The sequence below is a fragment of the Staurois parvus genome, unplaced genomic scaffold, assembly GCF_062004578.1.
Source record: "Staurois parvus isolate SC_StPar_1 unplaced genomic scaffold, SC_StPar_1.0 ptg000017l, whole genome shotgun sequence".
In the NCBI taxonomy this organism is placed as follows: domain Eukaryota; kingdom Metazoa; phylum Chordata; class Amphibia; order Anura; family Ranidae; genus Staurois; species Staurois parvus.
Window position 1 is genome coordinate 12,138,129 of NW_028317813.1, and position 26,281 is coordinate 12,164,409.

Sequence of the window (26,281 nt, forward strand, 5' to 3'; positions counted from 1 at the left end):
AAAGCTTGAAATGCTTTCAGCATTCGTCCGACGATCTTTTTGTAGTGAGGATCTTTGTTATTGCCTAAAAATTTCTGTACGACTTCTTTAAATGTAATCCACCCTTCTTTTTGAGGATCCGTCATGGTATTGACAAACTCTTGATCAACTATAAGCCTTCTAATGTCTGGTCTGACGAACACACCTTCCTTCAATTTTGCCTCCGACAGGCCTGGAAACTTGATGACCAAGTATTTGAAGCATTCTCCATCTCTTGGAAGTGATTTTACGAATTGCTTCATCAATCCCAATTTTATGTGGAGAGGTGGTAGAAGAACTTGATGGGAAGGTACTAAAGTTTCTCGGAGGACATTTTTTCCACTGACAGCACCCTCGGCTGCCAACTCTTCTTGGTCCAGTGATTTTGTGGTCTCGACTGTCCCATAGACACAGAAAACAAGGGTATTTGGTATACCACCCACTGGATTCTTCAGGAAAGATTAACCTCTTTTACCATTAGAAGCACAGACTCAGGGCTGAGGCTTACACATACAGCATGCTGCTGAGTATCCTAGTAGTCAGACATGTCACTCAGAGCAGCACTTGTATTCACCGCCTTTGCAGGGGGGGAGGGGCAGAGATTGTTTACCTGCAAATAACAACAAAGGGCCAGAGGAGAACTAGGGAAATGAGGAAATAGAATTTTTTTCCCTAAAAATATATGTATATATTGCTGACCATCAGATTTACAGTGCTATATTTTTTTTTCCATAACTCGGACAACCCCTTTTAAAGTTTTTTGGCATTTTATATCTTAAATGCACTTATGTGAATTAATTAATAGTAATTTGGACTTTAAATTTGGTTAAAAGCCCATAATATAAAAAAAAACCAAAAATTAAAAAAATTTGATAAATTTGAAGACAATTTTGCATTTTGTGGCAAATCAGGACGTCTAGGAGTTTTTTCAATATTTTATTTGTTTTCAGCACACCAAAATACATGGAAATTAGATGAAAATAATCAAACAGCTTTTTAGTCACAGACCTGTGTAATGGAAATGAATCCTCACCCTCTTGAGTGAAGGTTTTAGTAAGGGTCATGTCAGATGGCCAATTTATTCACAGAGATGATTTTTTTCCCTAGCAATCTCTCACCAAGGAAATCATAGTTATTTTCTATGGAATCGCTTAATTGCTAATTTTACAGTGATTTTCCATGTCCGTGATAAGCTTGCTGGTGACATTCATGTTGTATTCATTTTTTAGGCTTAGCTACAGATCACTGAAGGAAAGCAATTTATAGCAGCAAACACTAATGTAATGATGGAGCATGGATTTAACCAATAGCTGTGAAAAATGGATTCTTACTAACAAATTGCCAAAGAGTATAGGGATGCCTTCCATAACTTAAAGCGGAGTTCCACCCAAAAGGGGAAGTTCTGCCTTAAAGATTGGTCCCCGCTCCCCATTAAGGATCGCCATGTTTGGGGAGCAGGGGGGGGACGGGTATCTGAATCTGACAGGTACCCGCTCCCACTTCCGCTGCGATCGCCTAGGCAACTGGAAACGGAGGTTGTCCCGCTACCCTCGTGACAGGTTCCAGAAGACGACGGGGGCCATAAGGGAAGCGCAGTGCTACTCGCGCAGTGGGCACCTGGCTGTGAAGGTGCCCACACTGAAGATGCCGGCGCCAGGAATACAGGACGGCCGGTGAAACGGGCTGCGGCGGAGGCAACGCGAGATCATGGGACAGGTGAGTGGCTGTTTTTTAAAAGTCAGCAGCTACAGTTTTTGTAGCTGCTGACTTTTATTTTTTTACAGAGTGAGTGGAACTCTGCTTTAAAAATTTCTGCTACAAAATTGCCTGTCTGACATGGGCCTTAGCCGCCAGTCTATCAAGGTATGTTTAGAAATGCCCTGGTATTCAAGGGGTTAAAACAAGTTCATGGCTGTTGTTCCAAAAAATATACAGCTGGATTTTTTTTTGGAGGGCTAGTTTTCCTTTGATAATAAAAAAAAAAAAAACCAAAACACGAATCCATTGGCATTTACCGCCAAATGAAGACCCAATTTATCCTGCATAAAAAAGGTGTAATTTACCAGGATCAAGTTGTGTTGATATGTACAGTTTTACTGACAAGTTGCACAACTGCATTCGGGTGTTAAGATTTGTCTTACCTTCAGGCATTAATAGTGACATTTTATAGATGGGCAACTACTATCCTAATATTGATTAGTGGTTCCAAATTAATAACTACTGCAGTAGGGAACAGACACAAAAAGATACACTCAGCATCTTTCTATATCACTGTTCTGTTTATTCGGCCCATCTTGGCGTTTTTTAATACACGTGGTTACATAGGTATCACATTAATATTACAATTGTACTTTTATGGTAACAAAGGGGCGTTACATAGGCAGACTAATTTCTAATCAGGACTTGAAGGAATGCAAACATTATCAAAACATTATTAGTGTCGTGTGCACAATGAATGCAGTGTACAATACAACACAATGCAAAACATACAAAATAGAATACAATATTATACAGGATTTACAAATTTCCTTTTACAATCTCCCCTTTTGATCAATAATTTACATTTTGATCACACACCACACCTACTATGACCTTTTAACCTGGAGTCTCCTTACATTTAGGCGGATCTAGTCCCATTCTAGCAGGCAAACTCCACTGGGAACAATCTAATAGCTTCAAACACTTATATCATTACAAAATGACCTTTTATTGTGACTAAACTTACATAAAAAAACAAATGATTGATAATAAATATTTACAGAGTAATTGGCTGTACATTCAGATCCTGTGGCCAGAATGGCCTTGTAACTTAGTTGTGGACATGCTGCCTTATCAGCATAAACACAGACAATTCTATATAAAATAGAAGACATAAAAGACAATATGACTTCAACATGGCTGAGCTACGTTTCAAATCACATTAAATATACATATATCTTTATTAAAGCATTTGAATACATAGTACCACAGACTGTGATTCCAAGAGGAAACCAAATGAAACACAGAGATAATTTAATTTAGTCTTTTTTGCGGTGTCTGGTGTGGATCCAGGTGACTTTTCCTTCAAAATTTTGTAAAGTGTACATTAAATAGAAGCTGTATTGTGTCTCCAACCATTTCCTATATATAGTGTAAATGTCTCTTAACAATCTACAAGTCACCTGGGTTTTGTTTATGAGATCCTTCCAAACTGTTAGGATCTGGAATTTGGGGAGAAAATACATAAATTAATTTGTCAAAAACCTTAAGAGACCAGCAACATTTTTCTGTGAGACCCAAGTGGAGGACTTCAGCTGCTGAGAAAAATAAAAGCTAGTGAACGACACACTTTCAAACAAAATCTCATAGGGAGAGAGTCCACATATCCTCTTAGGTGGGGGAAGGCAACCTTTTGAGAGATAGAGATCTATCTGAAGATTACCAGGGTTCAGCGCCATTTAAAAAATAATAATTAACTAGCAAGGCCTAACTAAATAGCAAGGAAAATGTCAAAGAATATAATAAGACAAATATACAAATGCGCATAAAGATTGCGTATCTGGTGAGTGCGCAATCTTTACATTACTTATCACCTTGCGGTTCCAATTATTGGACGTCTGAGGATCATCTCGGATCTTAAGAGCACCCCTTCATTGGACTCTTTTATTTATTTTGCACTTCTTTCACTTTATAGCCACCATCCAGTGGCTTTATTTTATTAGCACACAGTCACTATCTATTATATGAATTTGATTCTTGATTTCATTATGGTCTGTTAGTTTGTATAGCGCTGCACCTCCCCCTCCTTTGTATATCTACGTCTCTGAAGGTTGTATATGGTGCCTTTTTTGGTGTACAGCTGCTGTTTATCTATTCAAGCGCTCACTAACTCTGTTTTTTTGATAATAAGACAAATGTCACTGTAAAAATACAAACTTAGCCTACCTTAACCCCCCCCCCCCCTTTCCTTGACCAGGACCGCACTTTTTTGCGATACGGTGCTGCGTTACTTTAACTGACAATTGCACGGTCATGCAATGCTGTACCCAAATTAAATTCATGTCCTTTTTTCCCCACAAATGGAGCTTTCTTTCAGTGGTATTTGATCGCCTCTGCGATTTCTATTTTTTGTGCTATAAACAAAAAAAGACCGACAATTTTGGGGAAAAAAAACAATATTTTTGACTTTTTGCAATAAAACATATCCAATAAAAAATTTAAAAAATTAAATTTCTTCATAAATTTAGGCCAAAATGTATTTTGCTACGTGTCTAAAAAAAAATACACCAATACATGTAAATTAATTGGTTTAAGTGAAAATTAAAACTACAAAGTCTACAAATGGTGGAATATACAGTGAAGGAAATAAGTATTTAATCCCCTGCTGAATGATCAGTTTAAAAATCGAATGGTAGATGTATTGTAAAACTGAGAGACAGAATAGCAACAAAACATTCAAAAGAAATGCATGTCTAACAAATTATGCACTGATTTGCATGTTCATGAGGGGAGTAAGTATTTGATCCCCTTCACAAAACATGACTTAGTGGCAAATCCCTTGTTGGCAATCACAGAGGTCAGACGTTTCCTGTAGTTGGCCACCAGGTTTGCACACATCTCAGGAGGGATTTTGGCCCACTCCTCTTGGCAGATACTCTCCAAGTCATTAAGGTTTGGTGGCTGACGTCTGGCAACTCGAACTTTCAGCTCCCTCCACAGATTTTCAATCGGATTAAGGTCTGAAGACTGGCTAGGCCACTCCAGGACCTTAATGTGCTTCTTCTTCAGCCACTCCTTTCTTGTCTTGGCCGTGTGTTTTGGGTCATTGTCAAGCTGGAACACCCGTCCATGACCCATTTTCAATGCCCTTGCTAAGGAAAGAAGGTGATGCCCCCCCCAGTGTCAGAATGCCCGCCGCAGTCCTGCAGTCTCACTATAAGTCACTGATCGTCGCCATTACTAGTATGAAAAAAAAATTCCAGTATACAGTGAAGGAAATAAGTATTTGATCCCCTGCTGATTTTTAATGTTTTCCCACTCACAAAGATATGATCAGTCTAAATATCAGTATCCTTTACAGGTGGCTGAATTGGTTTTCTTTTTTTTAGGCTTTTTCCCCTCATCTGGCAAGTTACATACCTCCTGTGTTAGAGTGCCCCCACTCTGCATGAAAGAGCACAGGGGGCACATTTGAACAGCAGCATTGTCAGTTTGAGAGGAGAGGGTGAGTGTTAGATGAACTTTCAGATTTAAATACACTATCAAATTGAAGCCAAACTCCAGCTCACACTTTATAAGCTACAGCACACAGGCTATTCTCCTTTTGAGATTAAATTTTTACATATATAAAGCACCCTGCTCGTGTTTTAGTTGATTGTCTCATCCCTGTAACTTTTACATTCTATTGGAGGGCTTGTGTTTTTGAAAAACAACAGACGTACTGGCTGGATCACCAGATGAAAATAGAAGAAAGGAAAATGAATGCAGCTATCACATCTTAGAAACTGTAAGCTGCAAAATGTTTGCCTTTAATACCATTTAACCACTTCTTGCCTGCCATATAGTCATTATGGGATGTCAGGGTGGTTCTCCAGTTCTGGGAAGGCGTTCAGTAACATCCACACAGTAACACAGGGCACGGTGCCTGGTACCCAGCTGCTGTGATTGTCCAGAGTATCATGTGATCGATATGACCAATCATAGCGATCACATGTAAACAAAACTGTCATGAATGGCTTCCATTCATGACGGCTTGCTTACTATTAACATCGGTCACATAGTGGAAGGCCATTCACTGCAGCCTTGTACCATGTGAGAACTGTAGCCAATCACAGCATCACCATTGTAACCAAGCTGTCATGATTGAAAGCCAATCATGACCCTTAAAAGGATTGCTTATAACAGTGATCATTACTGTCATAAGCAGTCACAGTGTAATAAAAATCCAGATCATCTAACCACAGTAGTATAGTATCGCTATAGTAACACACTGCACTGTTCTGATGACCGTATACAACGAAAAAAATTGTAAATATAAAAATGTTTAAAAATTGAATTTTTTTTCCTTACATACTATCAATAGTCAGTATCCCTGATCATCGCCACACCAGTTGTATGATGACGTTGCACTGCACTGGTGACAATATATATATATATATATATATATATATATATATATATATATATATATATAAATTTTTTTTTTTTTTTCATTTAATTTCTTCATTTTCCCAGAAATTGTGACATCAAATTACAGCTTCAAAAAACTCGCCTTGCCTCTTACTAAATACTTAGCACTGTCTACTTTTTCAAAAAGGGGTCATTTAGGGGGTATTTGTACTGTCCTGGCATTATAGGGCTTCGAGAAATAAGATAGACATTCAGTACATCAGGATTGATTAATTTTCAAATACATATACCATAGTTTGTGGACTCTATAATTTTCACATAGACTAAATACTATACACTGATTAGAGTTCTTTTTTTTTTTTTTTACCAAAGAAAGGTAGCATTTTGGCCTAAATTAATGAGGAAATGTTATTTATTTGCAAAATTTTATAACGCAACAAAGAAAAATGTGTGTGTGCTCTTTTTTTTTTTTGTTTTTTTAGTTTATGTACAAAAAATCTAAAAAAAACTCAGTGATTAAATACCACCAAAAGAAACCTGTCTCAAAAAATTATTTTATTTGGGTACAGTTTTGCATGACCTAGTAATTGGCATTCAAAGTGAGACAGTGCTGAAAGCTTAAAAATGGCCTGAGCAGGAAGGGGGTGACATTGTCCAGTACTGAAATGGTTAAAGAAGACCCAGAAGCATAACATGGCTCTGCCATAAACAAGATAAAATAAACTAGTCCCCACCTGAGGGTGCTGTTTAGAAATTTCAGAATTGCTCTGAATTGAACTGAATGAGCAGACTGCAGACGTTCTGAAGATTGGACTTTAGAAAAGGTAATCCTTCAAGTTTACTTAGGTTAAAAATGTATGGCTTGTAGTGGCCTTGCGTGAGATCATAGCAGCAAATGTAACTGCACTGACAACTGGCACAAGTCAAAGCTGGCTTTCAATATATTCACTTAGCTGCTATGTGTTCACACAGTGCTGACTTTATCTAGCAGTAGCTCAGCATCTTAGCACGTTTCCCTACCTATATCAGCATGTGGGGCAAAACCTGATATCTAAATGCTCCTTGCCCCCTTTTCAAGCCAACATTTGTCAGCTATAAGACCATGTGACTTGTCTAGGATGTGAGAAACAGGCGCAACTACCAAGTTGCAGACATGCCATGGGAACGTTTAGCACTTTCTGTATATTATTATTTAGTATAAAGTAATAGTCTGTTCTGTATATTTTTATTTTTTTTATTTTAAGCAGAATTGAACCTTTTGACATTTTTTTTATTGGGCCCCAGGAGCTTTTAGCCATAATGTGATAGTATGCATAGCATATTAGGACATTATGGCAGACCTACCTGGTACCTCCAGCACTGTGCTGTCAGTCATGAGCACTGCCATCTTCCCATGGCCTTCCTTCCAGGCTCCGACTGTTTGGCTGCAATGATGTCACATCATCATGGCACAGCAGTGCCCTAAATGTACACTGTGCTGCGCATGCACAGCTCAGTGCACATAAATGCTGACAGGCAGTGAATGGCATGGGTTTATGACAGAAAAGATGAATATCCTACCTGTCAGGGGTTTTTTAGGTTTAGTTCCCCATTAATTGCTAAAATAAAGTCTGTTCAAAATTACCAGATCAAATATTTTTATTTTAACTGTTTCTTAAAATGATTCTAAAGGTTGTAATGAAAAAAAAATAACAAACATGTCATACTTACCTGCTCTGTGTAATGGTTTTGCGCAGAGCAGCACCACTTATTTTTGGGTCTCCCACAGGTGGTCCTGGCTTCTACCCCCCAGCCGAGTGTTCCCAATAGCAAGTCTCTTGCTTTGGGGGCACTTGAACAGACTTGCTCCTGAGCCACGCGCCTGTGAATGGACATTGTCCATTCACGCACAGCGTGACTTGGCCCTGCCCCCTGCTCTTTCCTCTGGCTCACAGGTTGTGATTGGCAGCAGCAGGAGCCAGTGGCTTTTGACTGCTGTGTGAGCCACTGAGGAGAGAGAGATACGGGAGAGCTGCAGCTCTCATGCACAGTGCCGGAACGAGAAGGGGCTTAGGTAAGTATAAGGGGAGCTGATGGGGTAGCTGCACCCAGAAAGTTTTTTTTACCCTAATTCATAGAATGCATTAAGGTTAAAAGAAACACCTGCCTTTACAACCACTTTAACTATGTACCTTACAACCACCTATATAGCTATATACAGGTTGCAGAGTGCTGGCTCCTAGTTCTAGGTGAGATTTGTGTTTTGGTGTTTACACATGCAGGTACTATCTGACCATTGTCAGTCCACTGAAAAAATGTGAGAAATGGCAAGCAACAGACATACCAAACTTTTGGCAGAGAGTGAAAACTGTAGTAATTTGACAAGGTGTTCTGACCTCTCCATCACTAGCCTTCCCCTTTGGCTAGTGATGTCTGTTCTTGATTTAGACATGGCGGATCAGCTGGAAATGGCTGCATTGGAAGTTTGGCATCTTATGACTTTGGGCCACTTAAAGCTGAGCTCCAGACAAACAACTAAAATCCCAGTTAACATACTGTATGGAATCTGTTTTACTTGTAGAAGGATTTGTTATCTATAGAGATCTACAGATCAATAGACAATATAGCCAGGCCAGGTCTGGGAATTCCACAGCAGCACTACAACAGGAACAAGATGTATGGCATAGTGAAGAAGCAGCACACTGATGAGGTCATCCCTCTGCCCACTTCCCTGTGCATGTCAGCATGTTAACTGAGGAAGGAAAAGAAGTCCCAGGAGCCGCACATCATACAAAACCCTAATGTGAAGAGTGGAAGCAGCCCCAGCTTAGACTCCATCCCGGCCACATTTATGACATGTTTTGCACCACCCACAGGGTTTAGTCATGGGAATTCCCATGACTAAGCCCTGTGGGCAGGGCAAAACATGTTGGGGGTGTGGCCTGGACAAGAGTATAGGCTGAGGCTTTCACTTTTTGCATGATGTGCGGCTCCTGGGACTTCTTTTCCTTCCTCATTGACTTCTGTAGAGCTGGGATGAGCTCTTTCCCTGCCTGCCCTCTCAGTGGTTGTCAGCGTATAAAAACCTATTAGAGCATGAAGCGGCACCCTTAATTTCTTAGCATGTTACCTGCCCGCATTTGTGATTTTCTGCAGAGCCAAATTGTCCCACTGTCCTTCCCAATTTAAGTCTAAATTTGGCCTACACTAGACTAGGTAGAAATTTGATACTTTCTTTATGCATTCAATGATTGGATGAATGTCATTTCGAAAGTACTTCAAAATTTAGTTTGCTTTCAATGTTAGATTTTAGAATGAATGTAATTTCCCAAATGAAACCCACATTCACTGATAAATATTTGTTACTTTGAGAGAAATTTCCCATCCTTCTTCAAATTGTCTTGTCACTGTTGTAGAAAACAGTCGGACTCCACTAACAATTAAAAAATTGAATGAACGTTCCTAAAATTAAACATTTTGAACAAAATTCTTCTAGTAATGTACGGTATGTCCAGCTTAAAGCTGAACTGCAGGAATTCAGCCACTTTGTAAAATGGGCTGGCATGCTATGAGTTAAGTCCATGGAGGTGCATGCCACCTTGTGGACTCTGAAAGCTTTATTGAACCCCAGGAGCACAGCTGTCACTATACTTCAGGGGCTTTGGCAGTAAAGACACTGTCTTACACACAGTATCTCTGTCAGCCCCTTCCTTCTGCTGTTTATTCAATGAACCCTTTGTATTTTGTATTTGAGTTTACATGATATAAAGTGTCTGTGATTAGGCAACAGGAGGGGAGCAGTTGGCACAGTGGCTACATGTGACTTTGAAACTGTTGGAGCTCAGACCAAAATGTCCGATGGAACACCAGGAGTATAGCAACAGCTAAGCTTCCGGTGCTCCGTAAAAATGTCAATTGTAAATTAAAGAGATAAGTCTATAGCAGATTTCAGGAGACTGATATCAAGAATATCTACTACTTACACAAGCTACATTTAAAATACTTTTGTTTTTATTTTTTTTCTAACTGAATTTTTTTTCATATTTTCCTGGAGTGTAGCTTTATAAAGACTGCACTCATTACAACCTGTCTAGATACTACTTTATGCATTCAGGCAGGATCTTCCTTAACATAATGAATACATTTTTGTTGAAATAACAGATTGAGTATAAGCAAAGTATGACTGTGTTGCCAGCTTTTGGTACTGCAAGATACAAGAATGATGTTACTAGCTTTACTCACTAATGTGCTGTGTTTGTTCTACATTAATGTGCAGATTTGGGTGTTGACTCTTAAAAAAATGGCTCCCCCAAAAGTCCACTGGCTTCTACCAATTGTTTTGGTCTCCTTCGTCACGTGTGTTCTTGCCAGAAGAGGACAAGATGTACGTTGTGGAGGTAAGACATGAATAGGGAATATTTTATTTATTTTTTAGGATCCCCTTTGAAACTAAGGTATGTTCTACTAAAGTGGTTTTCCATTTCAGTGAAATGATAAGGAAACCACTTTTGTCTTTCCTGTTGAACACAATGAGAATTCACAGGCTTTCAAATTAGAAGACTAATGTGGTTCCTGCTTCTGACTCTTCAGTGTAGGTTAATGTTTAACTCTAGCCAAGAGCTATTTACATAGTTTAACCGCTTCCCGACCGCCCTATAGAAGAAATACTGCTACAGGGGGCGTGCGCGAGCCCTACCTGCACGCCATTTGCAGCCGTCAATCACTGGGTCCCGGCCGGATTACTCACCGGCGCCCGGTGATTGCCGAGCATCTCCGATGGGGAGGACAAATTTTTGTAAAAAAACAGTTCTCCTCCATGTCAGCTCATGCACACTGCTTTGGATGGCTGTGCACAGCACAGCCATCCAAAGCAGTGTGCTTACAGTGAAGCACATGGACACAGCTTATAGTAAAACAGCACACAGTTGACCCCTCATATTAACCCCTCCCTGCCCAGTGCCATTAGTACAGTGTCAGTGGTTTGTTTTTAGCACTGATCACTGTATTGGTGTCAGTGGGGATGTCAGTGACACCAACTCAGTTCCCCCCAGTGTCAGAGTGTCCGCCAAATTCCTTCTATAAGTCGCTGATCGCCGCCATTACCAGTAAAAATTAAAAAAAAAATGTAATGTAAATACTATAACTTTCACATAAACCAATTAATTTATAGGTATTGGGATTTTTTTTCAGCAAAGACATGTCGCAGAATACATTTTGGCCTAAAGTTATGATGAAATTTGATTTTTTACATTTATTTACTAGACATGTTTAATAGCAAAAAGTCAAAAATATTGTTTTTTTCTCAAAATTGTCAATCTTTTTTTTTATAGCGCAAAAAATAAAAAATGCACAGGCGATCAAATACCACCAAAAGAAATCTCAATTCGTTGGGAAAAAAAGGAAGTAAATTTCATTTGGGTGCAGCGTTGCATGCCCGCGCAATTGTCAGTTAAATAACACAGTGCTGTAATGCAAAAAATAACCTGGACAGGAAGGGGGTAAATCCTCTGGAGGGCAGGCCCCTTTCATATGGGGCAGCCTGCGGCTAAAATCCGCCTGCTCCCCAAGGAATCTGTCCTTTGATCCCTGCTGAGCAGGTGGATGATAGGTCCGTGTCCACCCCTCTTATGCAGAGCGGACACGGACCACTCTCCTGTATGCCGCTCTACTCTATGGATGGTCGGATGTAAACGGACCACCTGTCCTTTTACAGCTAACTGCCATCCTATCTGATTCGCTGGATGGAAGGGGAACTGATCCCCATCAGTCTCTTTTTGGTGGATTTGTTCTGATTGAATGTAGGCAGGTGTAAACATACACATGTCGGTTTACACTCACCGCTCCATAAAGGAGAATAGAGATTTCTAACAGCGTCCACCTGAAAAACGGACAGGAGGACTTGATTGGAATGTCCGTGTGAAAGAGGCCTTAAGTCCATACATGTAAACGGCCTCACTCGTTAAGTTTATTTGTAATATTGCTCAGCCAGTCTAGAGATCAATAAACCCTGCCACACTAAATAGCCAGAGGGTGAAACCCTCCACTGGCTGTCCAAATACCAGAACAGAGGTTGCATCTGTACAATTTTCTACCTATCCTGTGATTTTTTCAGTGGGAGGCAGCTGACAGGGCTGCTCACTGCGCTAATTTCAGGAAGTTCTTCAGGAACCAGATGGAATTTTCACAGTGCATAACCAGTCTAACTCTGCAAGCATCCTATATGTCACCTACGGACATTCATCCTACTCGGTGGTTTCTGAAAGTACACCACATCACTGGGGGAGGTCCCATTTGTCCTTTTTTACCTCTTAGGCCTCCTACACACAAGATGTTTTCTTAACTCTCCTAGAATCGTTCATCCTGAACCAGCGTTTTGGCAAAAAAAAAAAAAAAACCTCCTGACGCTTGTAAAAGTGTGTAAGTTCATTTCATTGGCCAGAATAATTATTCTGGCCATTAAAAGGAATTAACACTCAAGCGTTAACACCTAGCGTTAACGCATGTTTAGTTTTTTTCTGCCAGAACACTGCTGCTCATGGATGCACTGGTAGTGGAGTTTTTTTTATTGAATCTAAACTCTCCTGCCACTAAACGCCTCTAAATGTTTATGTGTGCATAGACACATAGGATAACATGCAGGGGAGTTTAAAGGCAGGAAAAAAAATGCCAGACGCCCCTAGGAGCAGCTGTAAAAACATCCAGTGTGTATGAGGCCTTTAAAGTATTTTTCCACTTTAGGTTTGCTTTCCCATCCACACAGCATAACTCATTTTTTCTAGCTGTTTCTAAGGAGAAAGTGTCATGGCTGATTCTAAGAATTTCTGCACTCAAGCCTCTTTGTCAGTGAGGGACAGTCTCGGCTACATTTCATTAGCATGCAATGCAGGAGGGCTTCTCCTAAATGTTTAAATCTAGTTTGCATCTGTTAATGTTTAAATCCAGTGGTTAATTCTAGTTTACATCTGATAATGAAGAACTACAAACCGTACAGACAGGGTTTATTACAAACAATCATTACTCCAACGCCCCATCCTAAACATTACAAAGCAGGGAGAGCATGTAAGGATTTTTTAAGCAAGTAAAAAGGTAACCATCAAATTTAAAATATTTTATGCTATGTTATTGGGAACATATGACAAATATAAATTAGGTGTTAGCCCAGTTTGGCTGCAAAAGTGGAAATACATTTTAAGACTGTCTAAACACCAGTGCCTAAAACACGGCATTACTGTACAATGTCAAAGTGAAAATTATTATCTCTGTAATATCTTTGCACTATATATGTCATGTCTTATTAGTAAAACTAACAAAACCCTGTCTCCTTGCTCACTTACCCCCTTTCCAGACTGATTACAGGACGCTTATAGGGCACCACCACACTTGAAGTGTTCTCCACTCTTTGTAACAAACCCCTTTGCTCTCCTGGTGTACAGGACCTTAAAGCAGGACTTTACCTATAACAACTTAATAAATAAATAATGTTCTTTAGCAAGGAACATACATTCCATTTAATATTTATGCTACCAAAATGAGTGTGTGCTGTAAATTGCCTCCAGCATTGCTCCTGTTTCTTCTTGCCTGAGGCTGCCGTTTTGCTAAAGATGAGCCCCTAAACACAGTAAATCATAAAGCGGAACAAGACCCATCAATTTAAAAGTTTTAAAAAACAATTACATTCCTGGAATGCTGGGATTGCTGTCACAATTGCTTGTGTCCTCAACCAAACTGTCAAACCATCAAATAGCTGATATCATAACTGATCACATGTGCAGCACCATGACCATTGCAGATCAAACAAAAGTAGCCTGTTTGGCCGTAAAGGATAGGAGGGTTTAATTTCGCTTTAAGGCTCTCAGCAGATCAGCCTTTACAAATTCATCAGTGCCTAAAAATGTAGAGCAACTGAGCATGTGCAGAGCAGGGTGAGACAGTGTATTACTAGATTTTAAACCGTATAGACACTTATTTTTAATGTTTTACATAGCTATACCTGCAAATGGGGGCAGCCTAAAGTGATCTAGCAGGACTTAAAGTGGTTCTAATAGCTTAATTTTTTTCTATGCATTCATTCTACACATTAAGGTGAAAAGCCTTCTATGCTGCAGAATCCACCCCCAGCCCCCCCCCCCCCCTTATTCTTACCTGAGCCTGATCTGATCCAGCGATGTGCGTGGGAGCAGTGGCTCTAGCCACTGTCTCCCTCCTCCCTAGACAGATTGACAGCAGCAGGAGCCAATGGCTCCCACTGCTATCAATCAAATGCTGTGCCGAGCGAGCAGGAGGCAGGGCCGAGCCGTCTGTTCTGTGTCAATGGACACCAGCAGGGCAGTTCGGGAGCGAGCATGCATGGGTGCCCCAATGGGAAGCGGCTTTCCATGGGGACACTCACAGAAGAGGGGGACCCAAGAAAAGGATTCCGGCTGCTCTGTGCAAAACCATTGCACAGAGCAGGTAAGCATGAAATATTTATTTTAATTTTTTTTAAAAAAGGAAGCTTTAATGTTGCTTTAAATTTCTGACTAAAGTTCTACTTTAAGCAGAATATACATGTTGGGAAAAAAAACTCATAGATCCCTACATCCAGACAAATTATGTGTATGCAGGGATCTCTCCCATTTATTCTGAAAGGGATAACTGGTTAAACTGGCTTCTGTTGAATAACAGCAGTACACTTGTTCCAAAATTTGGCCGATTCCCGCTGAACTGGTCGACTTTTTGGTATGTGTATACCCAGCTTTATGGAAAGCTAATATAAAGATAGTTTGTTTCCTTATACCAGCAGTGTTTAAAATAAATGCAGTGCTTTTGCAATTATTATATTACATTATTAGTGTTATTTTACCAGTTTCCATCCGGCCTATAGAATGACGGTTGAGTGGGACTCTTGTTGATCTGGGAGGGTTTCATACGACGCCTTCCCAGATTACCGCCATGCGTGTGCCTGTGGGGCTGCACTGCAATGGGGCTGCACAGCCGGTGACTGATCTGTGTATTGACAAAAAATGTTCTTTTCTTTTCCCCTCTCTCCCTTTTCTTGCCCCAATCTCAGAAATCTCCAAACTTTAATGTGCAAATCTTAATTACCCCAAATATACATCTACCAACAGCAAACTAAAAAAATAAATAAACTTAAGTGTCCAAATAAATGTCCTTTTCTTATATACAACAGGTCCCAATCTTTTTTTCTCCACTTCAATCACTTCTTCTTTTATCCAATAGGACAAAACCTCAAAATTATATAAATTGCAAATAGTGTATTATCTTATTACAAAATTTTATTTGTGCACTATGTGTCATGCACACTCCAACGCAAAGTGTTCAAACAGTGAGAAAAAAAAAAAAAAAGAAATATCTATATTCTATAAATATACTCTAAATGTGTACCAACAGTATATCTCAAAGCACATCCCAAGTGCATCCATAAAAATGTGGTAGTGAACTCTACACACTGCAATCAACACTCAAATGTGAATCCAATCAACCAGTGTAAAAAAGTGACCACTCCAAACTGGTGCTGCAAATGAACAATTACCCTGTGAAGGTAATAACCCGCTTTCTGGAATGATCAATGACTGCACCTCCAATTTTCTCAAACTTCCATTACACGTATACCCATACTCTTTCGGTATATCTCCATATCCCTCATAAGGTGAAACAGGCAATTAGAGACTGAGTAATAAAGGTACAATACTTTTATTACATCCACTTACATAAAAAACTCCAGCCTTCAGCTTGTTTAGCACATGGACAGGCACTTTCCTGGAGAAAATCGCATTTTTCCTACTCAAAGATGGCCGCACACCTACTTCCGGTCTAGCGTAATTGCGTCATACGACACGTGACTCTATAATTTTCCTACGGACTAAAAAATATACACTAATTTGGGTTATTTTCATCAAGGAAATGTAGCAGAATACATTTTGGCCTAAATTTTTGAAGAACAATTATTTATTTGCAAAATGTTATAACAGACAAAGAAAAACTTGTGGTTTTTTTTCTAATTTTTCGGACATTTTTTCGTTTATTAAGCAAAAAATGAAAAACCCAGTGGTGATTAAATACCACCAAAAGAAAGTTCTATTTGTGTGATAAAAATGTAGTTTGGGTACAGTGTTGCATGACCGCGCAATTGTCATTCAAACTGTGAGAGCGCCGAAAGCTGAAAATTGGCCTGGGCAGGAAGGGGGTAAAAGTGCCCTGTATTGAAGTGGTCAAATTTACATGTTTTAATTTACAGATTTTAGCATTAGCAACATTTGCATTAATTATAAGTACAACATGGATTTGAAGAAAAGTATAACTGGACTGAAGTGTGATATTTTCTTATCTGTTATTGAATGCATAACATGTACTTCAATGTTGTCTTCAGACATTTTTGAAAAAATAGTCTCTTTATCTTCCACTGAAAGTATCCTCAAAAAGATTGATGCATAGACTATTTCATGCTGCTTGCTTGACCGTCAAAGCAAGGCCTAAGGTCACTTGTATCCAATTGATCACATTGTCACATGTTTTGTCAACACTTACTAACAGATGTGAGTAATATGAATAACCCACAAATGTGGACTGTGATCCTGTCTTTCCTGCTAAGTGGGAAGATGTGCCTATGTAGTCTCAATGCATGACAGAGCTCTGCTTGATGCATTCAATTTCATTGGTCAAGGTGTTTGTGTGTTAGTGTTTCCCATTGGTGAAAAAATACATTTCTCGCTTTAATATACATTCTACTGTTGCAGCAGCCATCATCTTATAGTAGAAGAATTCTGCTTAATCTACCTCCTCCTCTCATTTAAATAGAAAGCATCTTACATTGGGGGAGGGGGACTCCCAACAAAACCAGTTGAGACAGATGAAGGTAAATAACCATTCATTTCTATAGACTGTGATATGTTGCTTCATCCTGGCTTGCAAATAGATAGTGCATGTACTGCCTTCAGTGAGGCTAGCTTTAGACTAGCAGATATCTCACTGGGAACTGGTAATGATACATATTCCCATCCTTGGTTGCTGTTCTGCTGAGCCTTGTGTCAGCTTTTTTGTCTGACTCGGAGTACGTGGAATAAAGCATGTGTGCAGTGAAATACTTATTCCATTTTATTCTTAGGAATGGGAACAATCAGCACCAGCTCAGATTTTTCCTATAACAAATGTTCCTCTTTTGGAACTCCTACATAGCTTGATTCCTGCCTGATCATTGTGAGTATTGCTTGAAAAACACACTGCTTGCAGAGATCTGGCTATGTACAGTTGCAAGAAAAAGTATGTGAACCCCTTGGGATTACGTGGAGTTTTGCATGAATTGGGCATAAAATGTGCTCTGAACGTCATCTAAGTCACAACAATAGAAGAACACAGTCTGCTGAACATAATACTACACAAACATTAGATGTTGCCATGGTTTAATTGCACATAACATGTAAACATTCACAGTGCAGGGAGGAAAAGGTATGTGAACCTTTGGACTTAATAACTGGTTGACCTTCCTTTGGCAGCAATAACCTCAACCAAACGTTTCCTGTAGTTGCAGATCAGACCTGCACAACGATCTGGAGTAATTTTGGACCACTCCTCTTCACAAAACTGTTTCAGTGTAGCAATATTCTTGGGATGTCTGGTGTGAATCGCTCTCTTAAGGTCATGCCACAGCATTTCAATCGGGTTGAGGTCAGGACTCTGACTGGGCCACTCCAGAAGGTGTATTCTGTGCTGTTGCAGCCATTGTTTTGTTGAATTACTTGTATGCTCTGGGTCATTGTCCTGTTGCATCACCCATCCTCTGCGGAGCTTCATTTGACGGACAGATGGTCGTACGTTTTCCTGCAAAATGTCTTGATAAACTCTGGAATTCATTTTCCCATCAATGACAACAATCCGTCCAGGCCCTGAGGCAGCAAAGCAGCCCCAAACCATGATGCTCCCTCCGCCATGTTTTACAGTGGGGATGAGGTTTTGATGTTGGTGTGCTGTGCCTTTTTTTTCTCCACACATAGTGTTGTGTGTTCTTCCCAAACAACTCAATCTTGGTTTCATCTGTCCACAGTATATTTTGCCAGTAGTGCTGTGGAACATCCAGGTGCTCTTTTGCAAACTTCAAACGTGCTGCAATATTCTTTTTGGACAGCAATGGCTTCCTCCGTGGTGTCCTCCCATGTACTCCATTCTTGTTTAATGTTTTCCTTATTGTAGATGTGTCAACAAAAATGTTAGCATGTGCCAGAGATTTCTGTAGGTCTTTAGCTGACACTCTGGGATTCTTCTTTACCTCATGCAGTATTCTGAGCTGTGCTCTTGCAGTCGTTTTTACAGGACGACCACGCCTAGGGAGAGTAGCAACAGTGCTAAACTTTCTCCATTTGTAGACAGTCTGTCTTACCGTGGACACATGAACATCAAGGCTTTTGGAGATACTTTTGTAACCCTTTCCAGCTTCATGCAAGTCAACAATTCTTGATCGTAGGTCTTCTGAGAGCTCTTTTCTGCGAGGCATGGTTCACATCAGACAGTGCTTCTTGAAACCAGTAAACCCAAAACAGGTGTGTGTTTTTTAAGGGCAGGACAGCTGTCAGCAACACATCCAATATCATCACACTGATTGGAGTCAAGGTTGGTTCACTCCTGGCTCCAATTAGCTCTGGGAGAAGTCATTAAGCTAGGGCCTCACATACTTTTTCCTCCCTGCACTGTGAATGTTTACATGTTATGTGCAATTAAACCATGGCAACATCTAATGTTTCTGTAGTATTATGTTCAGCAGACTGTGTTCTTCTATTGTTGTGACTTAGATGATGTTCAGAGCACATTTTATGCCCAATTCATGCAAAACTCCATGTAATCCCAAGGGGTTCACATACTATTTCTTGCAACTGTATGTGCACCCCAACAGCATAAAACAAATAACAGATAACTGGTGAAATAACCTTCGCTGCTTGGAAGTCAAGAGGTGAAGGTAGGACCAACTGCCTCAGAATGGTCTACCAGTTTCAGTTTTGTTCGCCCTGCATGTTAGACCTATCACAGGCTGATCAAGTTGTAGGCTTCCCACAGTCCTTGGAAGACTTGAATGGGGTTTTGTGCAAACACCTTTCTAAAAACATTAATATTCATAAACACCAGTGCTTTTCTTTACTATAAAATTCATGTATTGCTACAGATGGCAGTGAACTGATGCTTCCAAGTACAGGAAATGTGTACAGATATTATAAGGTGATGGAAAATTAGTTTACATGTATATCTTTCCAAAACCTATGTTGTAGGAGCAATCTAAACTTTTCTTTAACTTGAAATCCCACATTTCTTGAAATTGTTATCTAATAGATTAAGGGTCACTTTATAGTTTGCTTTTAAGAGCAGGTCTCTTGATGTCTTTTCTTATCTGTACAAGGAATTTTAAAGAGCAACCATCTTAAAACTAGATAATCAGTTATCTCATTGCAAGTTTGCACAATAAAATTTGTAAACAATAGTCCCTGCAGAAATCATTGGTAGCCAGGGATCCTCTGATCTAGGCTGTCCAAAATTCAGAGCTGGGGAGCTGCAGAGCTTTTTATTTTTTTATTATTTTTTTTTTTTTTTAGTATTGCAGGCTAGAGATTTTTTCTGTTCAAAATAATTAAGTGATAAAGTAACCCTAACATGCAGTTTATGTGTATATTCATGTTGCCAAATCCCATCACCATTTTTGGTAGTTATTGTTTCAGAAATGCAGTTTTGTTGCCTTTGTGGATATCTACAAAACATGACCCGTTGGTGGGACTTGAGGGCAGGTTTGGAAAAAAAAGTCTAGCAGAGCAAAATGTTCTGTAATGCACCAACAGTGCATTTTACCATCCAGTTGGAACCTGCCCACAGCATCACACATTTTTCTTAGTTGCGTGTCCTTTTCTTTCTTAGCAAGCCCGGCTATATGTACATTCTCCTCTCCAAAATGGCCCTGGAGCCTATCGAAGTAGACACTTGAAACATGCTAGTAAAATGAATATACTGTCACTAGTGTATGTCATGAAACTAGAGTGACCATATTTTCATGCAAGTCTGTGCTGTGCATAGAGAGATTATTACAAGAAGTACAAAACTGTTCTATAGCCTCCTACCAACACTGGTACTAGTGCCATTATTACCTGTTTTTGGATTTGGTTATGCTACCTGCATGGTAGCATAAAGCATACTAAAATTAAGGTAGTCACTAATTTGGTATAATGACATCACTCAAAAATTGAATCGTTTTTTTCTTTTGCAAAGAACGATTTTTCCTGCAATTTTGTTTGTATGCTTATGGACACTAGGGGCACTAGTATTTGATTGTTAGGTATTTATTTTTGTGTTGTATATCTGTGATGGAATCACAATGCTTTATAATTATGGTTTTGTAGGGTAAAAATGTGAGGTAGTGCATGGTAGAGGTGCACGTGGTTCACACCTTTTATTATGCTGTAGGGTAGTTTTAATATTTCATTAACAATAATGCATCCTCAGATGAACACCATCTTCCCATCTGTTATCCTAACACTTTTGCTTGTGTTCTCTTTATTTTTGCACTTGATTTTACATTGTTATGTTCTAGAGAAATGTCACACAAAAGCTAAAGGCAATCTAATTTTTTTAGGTGTTTTTCATTTAGAATATTTTTCTAATATGCAGCCAGCAGGTGGAGCTTAAAGTATAGATGTAGCTTTTTATTTATTTAATTTCCTAAACTATCATCCCCCTCCAGCCCCTCTAGGCTCAAATTTCCTCATTCATTTTAGTGCTGGTCCCATTCATGATTCCCTTTGATTTAAATGGGGCTGTATACTAAGATTGGATATCCTCAATATATGGCTCCATTAAAGTCAACACTGAAGAGAATTTTGCAGCTGACGTTAATACAGAAGTGCACTAAGACTCCGGAACCAAGGTAAGTAAGTAGTTGGGCTGGGGATTTGTGCAGTTAGCTTAGGGGAGGGTGGGACAGGGTAAGACATAATTTAGTAAAAGATAAAGGCATATTTTTAAGGCTGCTGTTTACATGCTTTGTGTTTTTGTTTCTCCTTTTTGCATAAAATCTGTTTTTATATATATATATATATATATATATATATATATATATATATATATATAATAGATAGAGATAGATATATATATACATACATACATACCCACACACAAAATATCAATATTACACGCTGGTTTAAAAAAATTATTAAAAAAAAGAAAAACCCTACTTTCTGTATTATGAATAAGAATTGGTTCTCAGTAGATCATTTAAAGATGTATTGAATCTTTTTATTATTGACATTGAAAGTGTTTAATATTTAACTCCTGAATTAAAGTAGAACTATAGGTAAAACTATTTTTTCATTTTGTAATTAAACTAAGGGAGGGTTATAACCCCTGTCAGTTTTTGCCATGTGTGTCCCATTGGGAAGATTTAACATCACTTCCTGTCCCATAGCCAAAACAGGAAGTGAGAGGAAATCCCTGCAAATTAAGGGAATCCCTTGGGCCCCTCAGGTCACCAGAACTGGTGTCCCCATTGGAAGATGTCCCCTCTATTACTGTTGTGAGGATAAACCAAAACTTGGGATTTTCTTTTACTTTCATTTTCAGTGATAATGGTAAACGGGACAAATAAAGAGGGTGAATCTCCCTAACGGGCACAGACAGAAATAAAAACCCAATAAGTGTTCTAATCCCTCTCCTCTCTGTCCAAAACTAAAAAAAGTTTTGCTTTTAGTTATGCTTTAAACATTTTGTAGAAAATGTACATACACACAAAATTATATACCGTACATTCTTCACTTTGTCACATGGAATAAAGAAAAGTCTCTCCTTAAACCAGCTTGCCGGGCTCTCGTTGATGAAACAGAGTGGGAAATCTCTCAAGTGAATCCAAAGAGGACAATTCAGAAAGGATCTTTTCGAATAAATCCAGATGGGTCCCAGTCGGTAATAGAAGTAAGGCAAATTACCAGCTTTTTGATTAAAAATAATATTAAGGAGTTTTGCATATATTGGTTTACTATGTTCAAATAATTTTATTTTTTTAAATTATTTCTTCTGTGAAACAAACCTTTGCATGAATATATTGTATTCTCTTTTCACTCAGCAGGAGGCGCTGCAGGCATCTTTTTATGTGTTTTCCAATCTCTCTGCTTTTCTGAAAAAAAGACTCATTTACAGAGCTGAATAACTCAAGGCTGACATTTACACAAACATACACTTAGATTCCAAGCACACTGGTGTTTTTTTAAGCTCCTAGAAGCTATTATCAGCATATTTTTTTTTCTTCTAAAAGCTAAATAGTGTTATCCTATGTGTCCATTTTTTAAGCTTAAGCGTCTAGAAGCAGAAAAAAATAGTTTTTTGGAGTGTTTTTCCAGCAGAAAAAAACCGTTAAACGCTACTAAACTGCTCCTAACAGTTTTCTTTCTAGCTTTTTTTTTTTTTTCCTCTACATGTCCTGTAAAAACGCTAATAAAATGCTAACTTTTCTGAATGCTGCTAAAATGCTACTAAATCTCTACTAAAAATGCTTAAAAGAAACGCTAGTGTGAATGGAGCCGTAACGGGTTGGATTGGCTTATCCCCTTTTGCCTGCCTACTTACACAATTTAAAGTCAAATATAAAGTATGCAGCAAATGGCTTTTACTGTGCTCTGTTTTTAGAAAATGCACAATGCTCTGTGGATCCAGTTTGGTACAACCTATATAAAATGGTTAATTTTAAACAAAAGGTATAACATAAATAAAATTATAACATCAATTAAAAAATGTATTGACTTTAAAACAAATGAAACTGACCCAAAACCACTATTGTTTGCTAAAGCTGGGTATACACTGCGAGAACACTGGTTGACCAAAAAAAAAAAAACCTGACAGATTCCTGCATCCATACAAATGATATGGATGCAGGGATCTCCTCTGCTGCACTATTGTATTGTGACAGCAGGGACTCGTCCTCTGTCAGAATACACTGATTAGTGCTGTGACTTCTGTTGAACAGAGAGAGGCACGCACGGATCGCAATTCATCCAGTTCCTTCTGGACCAGACGAATTTTGATATGTGTATACCCACCTTTAGTACTTGCTTCAGTGCCTATTATCATTTTACCATGGAGCCGATTCCTTTCCTTCCTGTGTCAAGTGAACATAGTTCAGGACAGGGGTCTTCAAACTATGGCCGAAGAGCCACTTTCTCAAGTCGGGGGAGGAAGGTACATTCGTACCAGCTCCCTTCTGTGATGTAAGAAACCAGAAGCAAGGAGGATTTTGCCATTTCTGATATTGGTTTGATGTTTACAAGCTGTTAGCAGCTTGTAAAGTATCTGATCAAACTGATCTCAATTTGATCAGACACTTTTTTGAGAGCAGAGGAGAGATGTGGGATCTTATAGACTCCAGATCTCTCCATAAAGAGGAACTGTCATGCTTATTGTTATCATAAGAGATGTGGTTCATCCCTTGTGATAGCAATAAAGTTGGTTAAATTAAATAAATAAATGGACAGTGTGAAATGTAAAAAAAAATAATAATTAAATAAAAACATAAAGCACCACCATATCCTGTGCACACGCGCAAATGTGAAAACATATTTAAGTGCTGCACACACGTAAATGAGGATCGCACCACACATGTGAGGGATCACTGCGATCGCCAGAGCGAGAGCAATCATTCTAGCACCAGACCTCCTGTGTGACTTTAAACTGGTATCCTGGAAAGGCTTTTAGAGTTTCGCCTATGAAGATTTTTAGGTACCGTAGTTTGGTGCTGTTCCTCGGACCTACACATTTTTAAAGCATGACATGCTCACTATCTATTTACGCGGTGTAACATTATATTTTACTAAACAATTGGGTATTATATCATGTTTGTTTGCACTAAAATTCAATAAAGTGTATTTCTTCCTAAAAATTAGCATTTTAAAAACAGCTCTGCAAATGTCGTGCGGCATTTCAACAACCACCATTTTATTCTCCTTGGTCTCTGCTTTTAAACAATATGTATAATATTTGGGGGTTGTAAGTAATTTTCTACAAAAAAAGCATGCTAATTTATACATGTATGACAGAAATGCCAGAATTGGCCTGGGGACAGAGCAGTTAAAGTGGTTGGAAAGACTCAAGATTTTTACTTTCATGTATGCTATGCATGAAGGTAAAAAAAAAACCTTCTGTGTGTGCAGTGCCCCCCCCCCCCCTCTAAAACTCCTGATCCAACGATGGGCATGAGACCCTTGGCTCTCCCGGGTCACTCCCTCCTCATTGGCTGAGACAGCAGCGGTAGCCATTGGTTCCCACTACTGTCAATTACAGCTAGTGAGACAATGAGGAAAGATCAGGGGTAGGTCCGAGCTGCGTTCCGTGTATAAGTAGACACACAGAGCAGCAGCTCGGGAGCAAGCCTGCAAAGGGTGCCCCCAGAGCAAGCTGCTTGCTATGGGGGCACTAGGCAGGAAGTAGGGGCCTGGAGCTCTGGTGGGGGACCTGGGAAGAGGAGGATCAAGGCTACTCTGTGCAAAATCATTGCACAGAGCAGGTAAGTATGATATGTTTATTATTAAAAAAACAAAACAAAAACCAAGCCTTTAATATTACTTTAATCCTTCTTTTCTTACACCTGTCTCCTAAACCAGACTTGACAGAAAATCTCTCTTATGATACAGGCGATAGCAATAAAAGCCTGAGAAAGGTTCTAATCCATCCTCGCTCTACTGAAAAATGTTTCATTGTAGCCTGTGTCCCATTAATTCCTATTCTGTCTGACACCCATCAGATTGGCAGGGAATGGAGAGATGTTGACTCCTCTCCTGAGGTGAAATCTCCAAAACGGGGATACTAGAAGCAATACAAAGTTGACCGAGGTTCTAACCCAGCAATGGGCAAACTACGGCCCGCGGGCCGTATACGGCCCGGCGGACCTTTTAATCCGGCCCGCGGAGCTAGGCTCCTCTCACAGTCCGCCCTGAAGACCGGTGTAGCATGAAAATCTGTCTACTATGAGGATCTGTCCCCCTCGACGTATCTGCGCATGTGCCGGAGATCGCCGATCGGCTGCTAATGCCTGAAACTGGCACATGCGCAGATACTTCGAGGGGGACAGATCCTCATAGGAGACAGATTTTCATGCTACACCGGAACGGCGCGGGAACACGGCGAGAGGAACGCGCAGAGCAAAGGTAAGTGAATTGACACAGGGGGGACTTGGGGACTTAATATGGGGGATGAATTAATATGGGGGATGAATTACTATATGGGGGATGAATTACTATATGGGGGATGAATTACTATATGGGGGATGAATTACTATATGGGGGATGAATTAATATGGGGGATGAATTACTATATGGGGGATGAATTACTATATGGGGGATGAATTACTATGGGGGATGAATTACTATATGGGGGATGAATTACTATGGGGGATGAATTACTATGGGGGATGAATTACTATATGGGGGGACGAATTACTATATGGGGGATGAATTACTATATGGGGGATGAATTACTATATGGGGGATGAATTACTATGGGGGATTAATTACTATGCTTACTATGGGGGAATATTACTATACTTACTATGGATGACACATACACATCATTCATCTACTCTTGGTCCGGCCCTCGGGTCCAATATATGAACCCATTGCGGCCCTCAAGTCAAAAAGTTTGCCCACCCCTGTTCTAACCCCTTCTTACACTGTCCAAAAACATAAAAAAAAAAAGTTTTGACTGGAGATAGCTGATGTTTGTTAATAAAAATATATCTCTCTTACTTGAGGTTAGGCTAAGATCAGCTTCATATGTCTGTTTACTGCTGGCCTACTATAAACACCTACTAGTCTGTTGTCTATCTGTACGTCTCACCTGGTGAACCCTTGTGACCAAGTCCTCTCTTGCACAGAATCAATGACACCTTACTCTGTTTGAGTGGTTGTAAACCTCAGTCATGAAATCTGAACAAAGCGCATACCAGTATATCTATAGTGTTTGTCTTTCTCCAAAGCTTCAAATGTCATCAGCATGTGTCACTTCTGAGAAGTTTTCCTGACACCCAAGATAAGATGGGGAGAGAGCTCAGCACACAGCTTCTCTACTTACAACACAGCTCTGCATCTTCCTTTGTTTCTGTGCAGTGTGTAGAGGGGGTGTGTCTCGTTCCTCCAATCAGCTCTCACACAGTTTACAAGCGTTCTAACTG

The 26,281-nt window shown here is 39.5% G+C and overlaps 1 protein-coding gene across 3 annotated transcripts in view; it reads left to right on the forward strand.

The window, feature by feature from the left end:
- CNPY2 (canopy FGF signaling regulator 2) overlaps window positions 1-26,281 on the forward strand; it is a 37,825-nt gene that overhangs the window by 5,775 nt on the left and 5,769 nt on the right. Inside the window, exons 2-4 of one of the 3 annotated variants that reach the window (XM_089679824.1) lie at window positions 10,382-10,502; window positions 16,903-16,960; window positions 21,923-22,038. In XM_089679824.1, the coding sequence (XP_089535950.1) occupies window positions 10,488-10,502; window positions 16,903-16,960; window positions 21,923-22,038 (189 nt within the window). In that variant the 5' untranslated portion in view covers window positions 10,382-10,487. The remainder of the gene's footprint in view (window positions 1-10,381; window positions 10,503-16,902; window positions 16,961-21,922; window positions 22,039-26,281) is intronic. The other 2 variants (XM_089679807.1, XM_089679815.1) reach the window with 2 other exon arrangements.